This window comes from Acartia tonsa, chromosome 9 (genome assembly GCF_053477335.1).
Source record: "Acartia tonsa isolate MP-2025a chromosome 9, ASM5347733v1, whole genome shotgun sequence".
Lineage (NCBI taxonomy): Eukaryota > Metazoa > Arthropoda > Copepoda > Calanoida > Acartiidae > Acartia > Acartia tonsa.
Window position 1 is genome coordinate 30,009,560 of NC_137268.1, and position 10,140 is coordinate 30,019,699.

Consider the following 10,140-nt stretch of genomic DNA (forward strand, 5'->3'; position numbering starts at 1 on the left):
GATTTCCGGTAAAATATTACCATTTTAGGACGCAAATTTATACCAGATTTTGACCAATTTTTACCACTTTTTTGGTAAAATTTACCGCAAATTTCTGTAAGATTTTACCGAAAAAGTGGTAAAACTGTTCAACACCTGGTAATATTTTTGCCCTAAATTGGTAAAATTTTACCAGAAATAGGGTAAATATGGTAAAAATTTACCAAAAATTGTGGTAAAAACGGGTGGTAAAAATCACGAGAAAGTAGTAAAAAACGACTGACCTTAATTATAGAAAAACATCGCTTGTACACAAATCGCAAAAATAAAAAAAAAATTGTTTTCATTTTTATCTTTATTGATTGAAACACTTAAACATATTTTTTTACATAATGATTTACATAGGTACGATAGCGCGCTACTATATAGGTATATATTCACAGAAATTTTCTTAATTAGTCTAATTCTAGACGTGGTTTAAATGACCAAATATTACATAGTTTTATTCAGATACTATAACTGCATGTTTAATCGGTTTAAGCTGAGAAATTAACACAAATTATACATAGGTTTTAAGCTGAGATCTGGATTCTAATTGTACTTTATACTAGAACATTTTTATACACAAGAAAAATATATTACGAAGTTACTTTCCATTATAAAATTTTCAAAAATTTGCTATAGGAATAGTGGTTTCAAATAATATTATATGAATATTCTCATCGTCAGAACAAAACTGTCAAAACTGTCATATAGATTAATGTACGTACAAATTAAAGGTGGTTAAACATATTTTTGACTCAAGATATCTTGATATATATCACTTTTTTATCACAAATAGTTTATATATGATCTGACTGGAAGGACTATTATACATCAGCTTACTTTTGTCCTTCTTTTCTTTCCTTTTGCCTCTTGTGAAAGAACACGCGGCAGTCAGCACACAAATAGGTGCATTCGATGAGTCTTGTGTTCGTTGGCAGCTCGCTTCGGGGACTGCGTCCATGGGCGCAGGTCTTGATTTTCCCCGGTGTTGCAGTTCTTTTGCGCCTACTCAGTTTTGATGCTGGCGGGATTGTAGGAGGGGGTGGTTCAAACATCTCCTGCTCATCATCTGACACTCGATACACTGAAATTAAAATATTTTTTAAAATTATTTTTTTGTACAAAAAAATAGTTCAATTTTACAATAGTTTTTTTTTCTAGCCTAACCTAACCTAACCTAACCTAGTGTATTAATAGAAAGAGTAATATTTCTAGTTTTAGCCTAACCTAGCCTACCTAACCTAGCCTAGCCTAGCCTAGCCTAGCCTAGCCTAGCCTAGCCTAGCCTAGCCTAGCCTAACCTAACCTAACCTAACCTAACCTAACCTAACCTAACCTAGTGTAATAATACAATGTATTACGGCATTTTCTTAGTGCCTAGTACAGAAATGTTTCACTATATGCTTTGGGCACAGTCGCTAGTATAAATATTGTACTATACCTGGGCTTTTTGGTCCTGGATTCTTTATGTTCTCATAAATGATATCAAAATCCGGTTTGTTTTCCATCCTGAAATTAAACAATCTATACTACAAAGTAAAACGATTTTTGTTTGTATGTAGCGAAGGATCTTGCTAACCGCTGAACCGATCGGGTTCTTCTCATAGGTACCGGCAAGGGAAGGGAGTGGCAAAAGAAACTTTAAGGATATACTTCATATTAGAGGGTTTAGCGTACAGAAAAATCATTTACAACACAGTCGCCAGGATAAAGTAGTAAAAACAATTTTAAAAAAATCTTACTTTGCTGGTGTTTCCATAACAGTGATTTCCTTAACCTCGTTCTCATCTGAATTATCTGGAGAGCCAGCTGTTTTGTTCCTGAATTAAACAATATATATATAATAATCTATTTAAATTAAGTAGTTAACTTTTTGGTTCCACATTTACCCCTTCCACCTTACCCAGCTAGAGGCGTACTTGCTAGTACTTGCTTTTAATAAATAAAGGAACACGTTGAATTTGTCTTTACAGAAAAATCATTTACAACACTGTCGCCCGGATAAAGTATGAAAAAAGAATATTAAAAGAAATATCTTACTTTGCTTCTCCTTCCATAACAGTGATTTCCTTAACCTCGTTCTCATCCGGTTTTCCTGGAGAGCCAGCTGTTTTGTTCCTGAATTAAACAATATATATATAATAATCTATTTAAATTAAGTAGTCAACTTTTTGGTTCCACATTTACCCCTTCCACCTTACCCAGCTAGAGGCGTACTTGCTAGTACTCGCTTTTAATAAATAAAGGAACACGTTGAATTTGTCTTTACAGAAAAATCATTTACAACACTGTCGCCCGGATAAAGTATGAAAAAAGAATATTAAAAGAAATATCTTACTTTGCTTCTCCTTCCATAACAGAGTCTTGTCCGACCTTCTGGTCATCCTTTTGTGCCGGACATCTCTCGGATTGCTCCCTGAATTAAGCAATCATATTATAATTAAATTGTAAACTTTTTTTGGTCCACATTTACCACTCCCACCTTACCCCTAGAGGCATACTTGCTAGTTTTGTAATATATAAAGGTGAATTTGTCTGTACCGAAAAATCATTTACAACACAGTCGCCAGGATAAAGTATGAAAAAAGAATATTAAAAGAAATATCTTACTTTGCTTCTCCTTCCATAACAGAGGCTTGTCCGACCTTCTGGTCATCCTTTTGTGCCGGACATCTCTCGGATTGCTCCCTGAATTAAGCAATCATATTATAATTAAATAGTAAACTTTTTTTGGTCCACATTTACCCCTCCCACCTTACCCATAGAGGCATACTTGCTAGTTTTGTAATATATAAAGGTGAATTTGTCTGTACCGAAAAATCATTTACAACACAGTCGCCAGGATAAAGTATGAAAAAAGAATATTAAAAGAAATATCTTACTTTGCTTCTCCTTCCATAACAGAGGCTTGTCCGACCTTCTGGTCATCCTTTTGTGCCGGACATCTCTCGGATTGCTCCCTGAATTAAGCAATCATATTATAATTAAATAGTAAACTTTTTTTGGTCCACATTTACCCCTCCCACCTTACCCATAGAGGCATACTTGCTAGTTTTGTAATATATAAAGGTGAATTTGTCTGTACCGAAAAATCATTTACAACACAGTCGCCCGGATAAAGTATGAAAAAAGAATATTAAAAGAAATATCTTACTTTGCTTCTCCTTCCATAACAGAGGCTTGTCCGACCTTCTGGTCATCCTTTTGTGCCGGACATCTCTCGGATTGCTCCCTGAATTAAGCAATCATATTATAATTAAATAGTAAACTTTTTTTGGTCCACATTTACCCCTCCCACCTTACCCATAGAGGCATACTTGCTAGTTTTGTAATATATAAAGGTGAATTTGTCTGTACCGAAAAATCATTTACAACACAGTCGCCCGGATAAAGTATGAAAAAAGAATATTAAAAGAAATATCTTACTTTGCTTCTCCTTCCATAACAGAGGCTTGTCCGACCTTCTGGTCATCCTTTTGTGCCGGACATCTCTTGGATTGCTCCCTGAATTAAGCAATCATATTATAATTAAATAGTAAACTTTTTTTGGTCCACATTTACCCCTCCCACCTTACCCCTAGAGGCATACTTGCTAGTTTTGTAATATATAAAGGTGAATTTGTCTGTACCGAAAAATCATTTACAACACAGTCGCCCGGATTAAATAGAAAAAAAGAAGTGAAAAAAATTTCTTACTTTGTTTGTGTTTCCAAACAAGCGATCTCCTCTTCCAAAGAAGCAATTTTTTGCTTTGCTGCCCCAAGGTCTTGTTTTAATTTCTGCATTGTCAAGCTTGGGAAACTATCCCATCCATCGTCATCCCTGAAAAATAAAAAAAAATAATACTAAAGTAACAGGATGTCCGTGTTTATGTACCGAAGGATCTCGCTAACCACTGAACAGATCGGGTTCTTCTCATAGGTACCGGCAAGGGAAGGGAGTGGCAAAAGAAACTGTAAGAGATATACTTCATATTAGAGGGTTTAGCGTAGCTGCTAATTTGAAATATCAGGGGTGTATATCCTATATGGGATCCCCTGTTCTAACTAAAATATGTGTGGTAGGAGGTATTAAAAAAAGTTAATACAAATTTGAAACGTTCTCTTTTTTAATTACAGCACATAAACCTTACGGATTTTACCATGGAAATCTACCACCCTATTAATTAAAACATTCCCTACGATAACTGTTATATATAATATTTATATACAAAATTAAACAAATATATAAAATTAACAAAAGCTAATTGTGAATATTTTTTTTTCCTTAGTTTAGGGGGTAAACTACAACTGCTATATACTGAATTACAAAAAATGCGACAGATTATACAACAAAAAATTTTCAGTTTAAGCTCTTAACTTTAAGCTCATTAAACTTAATTGGTGGAAAGGGGTAGTTTCACAAAATGCATTTGAACTTAATTTTGTGAATTGCATATTTTTCTTTGTTAAGATGGTAAAAGTACGTGGTAGAAAATTTAACTTTCTTCAAATTTATGCCATATAAATAGAGTTTAAACACATTTAAACAGGTTCAAATATACGGTTCACTAAATTAACTTCAAATGCATTTTGGGAAACTACTCCTTTCTAGATATTATAAAAAAAAGTTTAAGATGAAACTTATGAAATATAAAAAAAATTACATATTAATATATATATACGTAAAGTCCTGGAATTATTGGGATTGACTGGGACCTATCAGGTCTTCGTCTTGTTCTTCGTCTTGTTCTTCGTCTTGTTCTTCGTCTTGTACTTCGTTTTCAGATGAAAGTTCCGACGAATAATACTTGTTTCCATTCTGCGGTGCGCAGGGATGTATATTCTACATGGTTCGGATGTGTAATATTTTTTTCAATTCTGCGCAGGGATGTATATTATATTTCATTAAATATAAATAGATGGAGGAAAGAAAAAAAGGTAATAATTAAGAAAACTGAAAACATTTGTAAATTTTAAAAAATTTTAGCCGTGGACAAACAATATTTCTTGTGCAGAATATACACCCCTTTCCCGAATCAATGTAGCTGCCAAAGATACTGTAATTGCTTATGTTCTGAGCACATTGTTGAGAACTTGCTCTCTGTGGTGGTCTGGAGCTTGATCTTTTCTTCTTCTCTAACTCAGCATCTTCAGGCCTATATCCCTGTTCCCACAATCTTTGCTGCTTCATGTTGGCCTTTACTCGTTTGTTGGCATCTCTTCTTGTCCGAGCCTCACCACGCTGGCCGAAATCGGGCAAATGTGTATTTGTTCTGTTCAACATTTGCTGCATCCTAATTTGGTTAGGTTGCTCACTGAGTTGACTATAACTACAACCTGGCTCTGGACTGAGTTGACTATAACTACAACCTGGTTCTGGGTTTACGTCTTCATCAGGATTTGATGTGCCTGCGCAACTTTCAGCATAATCCCGGCTTGAATTTTGTGCTCTGCTCGTGCTTGCTCTGCTCTGGTTTCTGTACAACACCGCATCAATTTGATTCCCAGATGGAAATGTTGTTTGTTTTCTGGGACGTTTAGGAACTTCTTTGGTAGGCTTTGGCTTTTGGGCCACTTTTGCTTTTGGCCTGCGTTCAACTTCTTCTTCTTCACTACTACTACTACTGCCAGTTCCAGTGTCTGGGTCTGATTGATGACCTTGATCTGTATCATCACTTTCTGGTGCTTCTTCTTTGATGTCAGAAATTAATTCACCTTCTTCTCCATCTTTTTTCCACGATGCTTTTTCTCCTACAAAGAAATAAAAAATGTTAAAGCAAATGTACATAATTGTAGCTTCAATATTATTTCCATACCTATATGAACATTAGTTACTATTAATCAGATTCAAATGAAAACAAGCAATATTTTTTACCCTATATTTATATGCCAATCAAAGATAAAAGGGGGAATTTTGCATTGGCAGTTGCTTTATAGGGGTACAATATGGAACTGTGAAGAAACGGCGTCGCCACCGCCGAGAACCGCCAATAAAAGCCCCAAAAAAATTCGGCTGGTTTTAGTTTTGGTTTCAAAAAGTGTCACTTTCGCCCACCCCCCCCCCCCCATTTATTCCATTAAGACCTGTAACTTACCTACAATGTTGATGAGTTCTAAAATTTCCCTTTGGTTGTGTATAGAAACATTTGAGCCTACTGCAACAACCTCATAATGACCCAGGTGGTTTTCAATTATAATGGCAAGTTTGGGTAATATTATTCCACATGGATGTATCCGAATTTCCTTACTTGCTTTGCCGTCATTCTTGCCCTCAATGTCCTCAACCTCCAAAATTTCGTCACTCTCGTTTCTGTCATCTTCGTTATCCACCTCGAATGATGGTTCATTTGAGTCCAGCTGTAAACTTCTCTTGGTTTTTGCTTCGGCTTCCAATGCGGTTTGCCTTCGCTCCCGGTTCTTCTTTGGAATGATCGGCACATCATCTAAATAATTATTATAGTCATTATTTCAAATAGTATAAATGTTACCCACCCCCCCCCCCCCCTCCAAGGAAATAGCTTAAAATCACCGCAGGACCAATACACAGAAGAGTAGAATCCGATCCCCAGGACACAATTAATACCATAAAAAACCTAGTTTTTACCACTTTTATGGTAAAATTTTACCAGCCTATACGATTTAAAAGGTGGTAAAATTTTACCGTAACCTCGATCGATTCAGTGGTTACTGAGGTCTTAAGCTTCTGACGGCCGGACAGACATTAAGCTACTTAGTATTATAGATAGCGGCTGCGCCCATACAAATTTTAGCCTAAAACCCTGTCAGGGCCTGTACGAAGTTTCCCTTAAAACAAAATTAATGCACAGGGTTTTTATCTAAGACTACTTCTCAACTAAAATATTAATAAACTTAAATTTAGGTGATACAGTTCCTACGTTTTTCAAACTATAAATAACAATACCTTCGGCATCCTCATCATTCTCATCACTGCTGCTTTCCTCCACGACACTTGTTGCCTTTCCAGTCACCTGTCTCTCGTTACTGTTGCCTGTAAATAATTAATTTATACATTAATTTTATACGTTTCCAAACAAAAAGCAAGTACTGAAAACATTTTTTCCACCCCCCCACCCCCCCTACTTGGTGGAAAAAAAATTTTAAAAGGAAATGTGTTGTAGGAGGGATAGAATAAATAAATCATAGAGTTCTTTAAATATTTTTCCATTTTCCCCCTACTTGGTGAAAAAAAACTAGGGGGGGGGGAAGAAAAATTTTAAAAAAATTAGTAGCAGAGGAAAAAAAATCTTGTGCAGTATATACACAATACGAGGAAAGATAAAACTTATAAATAATAATTAATGTTCAACAAATATGTACCTGTGATTGAATTATTTCGTCCAGAAAATTCTTTCTGTCTTTGCAGTGGTGGCAAGTTTGGTGGTGGTTCATCATCTTCCATTGGCACTGTATCATCAAGATTTTCCACATTTTGGGCCTCATCGTCTGTTTCACAAATAATTATCTTCTTCGACTTTTTCGAGCCCTTTCCTTTTCCATGCTTCTTCCTTTTGGAGCTTGTGATGTTTTCAAATAAATTTACAAAGGATTTATTATTGGACTGGCTGTTGACCATTGGATCATCATATAACCTACGTGGCTTTACTGGTTGCTTTACTGGTTCTGGAGTTACTGCTGGATTCTCCGCGGGTGGTATGCCAAACTCATTCCCAATCTGATCATCATTTGAATTCATTTCAACGTCGTCGCCTCTTTCATCAATTACAAGCTCACCATTGTTGCTTTCTTCATCAGCAATGTTTTCCATACCATTTTCTTCAACAGCATTGCCTTCAGCATCATTGTCTTCAACAGCATTGCCTCCACCATGATTGCCTTCACCATCATTGTCTTCACCATCAGTGGATTCATCAGCAGTGGAATCATCAGCAGTGGAATCATCAGCAGTGGATTCATCAGCAGTGGTGTTCATTCTTCCGATCTTTCTATTTCTGGAAATTACTGTTGCTTTCTCACTGGCATTGTGAATCTTTGTCTGTTCTTCACTCATTTCTGGTTTCAAATTTTGTGTGGCGTACGTATAATACATTACAGCTCTTGCTATAACCTTCTTATTACTATGGACTGTCTTGAAAAATTGCTTGGGGTTCTTTGCATTCCCAATGTCTGCATAATTTTTGATCTGATATGCAGTACTCGACCTGTCATTGTTTCTTTTCAAGTAAATCTGGTTCTTTCCTTGAACTTCGTGGGGTAAGCAACCCATTGAGTAGCCACCTAACATGTAGTAAAATTTCTTGTCTTCGGCTGTAACACCTGGTGTTGAAGTTGTGATTGTCTTCGGTTTAATACGCCGCTTAATTCTTTGTATCTCTGCAGGGGCCAGATACAATCCACACATCTCTAAGGCTGATCGTTTCTGTGGCTTTTCCTTCTTGTCTTTTGTCTTTCTTGCCTTTCTTCTTGCTTGTCTCCTTGCTTGGCTTGAGTTCAAAAACCTGTTCGAAATTGTAGAGGGGGGTTGACAATGCGCGTTCTTGTTTTCGCGTTACCAGCGCTCGAAATAACCTCCAGATGACAGGATCATCATTATGAATCATATAATCTTCGGCTCTCTTCATATTTTCACAAAAACCATTCGCGTCCTTGGTAAAAGTGTGTTCGAAATTGCGATTGAACCTAGATAAAAAAAGGGTTTATATCAAAACAGTCTCAATATATAACATATATCAAGAAAAGATGAACTAAAAGTCTTGCCACATAAAAAAATACATGGTACAAAATTGAAATTCTTTGAAACATATGCCATAGAAATGTAGTTTAACAATTTAACAAGAATACAATATGCAGTTAACATTTCGTGAAACTACTTTTTTAACTAAAGAACATTGAAATGCATTTTGTGAAACTACCACTTTCACATTTAATAGACGCGGAATAGATGCGATAAATAATTGAATTACCTACAAGCTTGTACGTGGTTCCTCACTAGAAAAAGGTCGCTTGAAGACACATAGGTTCCTGTTCTCCACAAATTTGGTGGGATAGCTTCATGTAGGTACGTGTGGTTAAGCACTAACTTACAATGATCCAAGAAACGTTCCACTGAAATAATAATGAAATTTTGAATTAACTATGCATAGGTACATGTTTATTATTGTACCAGGGGTGTATATTCTGCACAAGATTTATTTTCACAAATAAAATATATATATAAAAAGATTATTGTACATGGTCACCTGCTAGCAAGAATAGGAATGCCCCTTTTATTCGGTTTATTTCCCTTGCCCCCACCTCCCTTCTCATATCTCTTGATACACTGTCTTGCAGGTCTTTGATGTCATTCTTCAGTAATTCATGGTTTGTCGACGATTTGTTTGCCAAGTTTCTGATGGACGCATTAATGGGCTCTATTTGATTTTTTATGTGTGAGGCGAAGAAAGTACGTAGCTGCTGAAATTGGTTCTGAATTTGGTTCATAACGGCCCCGGTCAACAAATCCTTAAAATTAAACATATTAAACCACATATTTTCAAGTCTTGGTATTTTAAAAACTACGTGGTAGAAAAGAGGACTATCCACAAACAAGAGCAAGTGATCCTAAGCATCTTCCATCATTTTTGGACTTTGACCAAAAAATCAACTTGGTAAAATTTGACCAACTTCTTTGTAAAAATTTACAAGGTAAATTTTTATTGGTCAATGTTTACCAAAAATTTAGTCAAATCTTACAAGTTATTTTTTCCAGGCTAAGTCGATATATATCCTAAATAATTGTAATTTGTATCCTCTGGATGACAAAATGGAATAAAAATAATACCTCGCTTTCTTCCATCTCTACGGTTCTACCAGAAGGGGCAGATGATCCCTGGGGTCGTGATGACTGGGACTGTGGTCGTGATGATGTTGCAGGAGGAACTACAACTCTCTCGGTCCGTTGACTTGCGGAGGGGGGCCGTGGCCGTGGAGATGGAGGTGGGGTAATCCTTATTGGAGATGTTGTGGTTCTAGTTGTGTTCTAAAAATAATATAGATAATTATTGTAAAGCATTACTTACCGAGGATTATAGTTTTAAACAACACCAGCATTATCCTGTTAGGAATTTTTTTCTTCTATTTTTTAAAACTTTACCCTCCCCCCCCCCCTCTCCCGACA

General features: G+C 36.0%; 2 protein-coding genes across 2 annotated transcripts; both read right to left on the reverse strand.

Moving 5' to 3' along the window:
* Positions 1-256: 256 nt before the first annotated feature.
* On the reverse strand, positions 257-1,790 carry LOC145327816 (uncharacterized). Its single transcript, XM_080171364.1, has 2 exons — positions 1,466-1,790; positions 257-1,108 (listed from the first exon to the last, which is right to left on the reverse strand). The coding sequence occupies exons 1-2, from the start codon at positions 1,530-1,532 to the stop codon at positions 861-863; spliced, it is 315 nt and encodes a 104-aa protein (XP_080027490.1). The 5' UTR covers positions 1,533-1,790; the 3' UTR covers positions 257-860.
* A 4,556-nt stretch (positions 1,791-6,346) lies between these two features.
* LOC145327817 (uncharacterized) lies at positions 6,347-8,410 on the reverse strand. Its single transcript, XM_080171365.1, has 2 exons — positions 6,928-8,410; positions 6,347-6,448 (listed from the first exon to the last, which is right to left on the reverse strand). Exon 1 carries the CDS (start codon positions 8,383-8,385, stop codon positions 7,309-7,311), a length of 1,077 nt encoding a protein of 358 aa, XP_080027491.1. The 5' UTR covers positions 8,386-8,410; the 3' UTR covers positions 6,347-6,448; positions 6,928-7,308.
* Between the last annotated feature and the right edge of the window lie 1,730 nt (positions 8,411-10,140).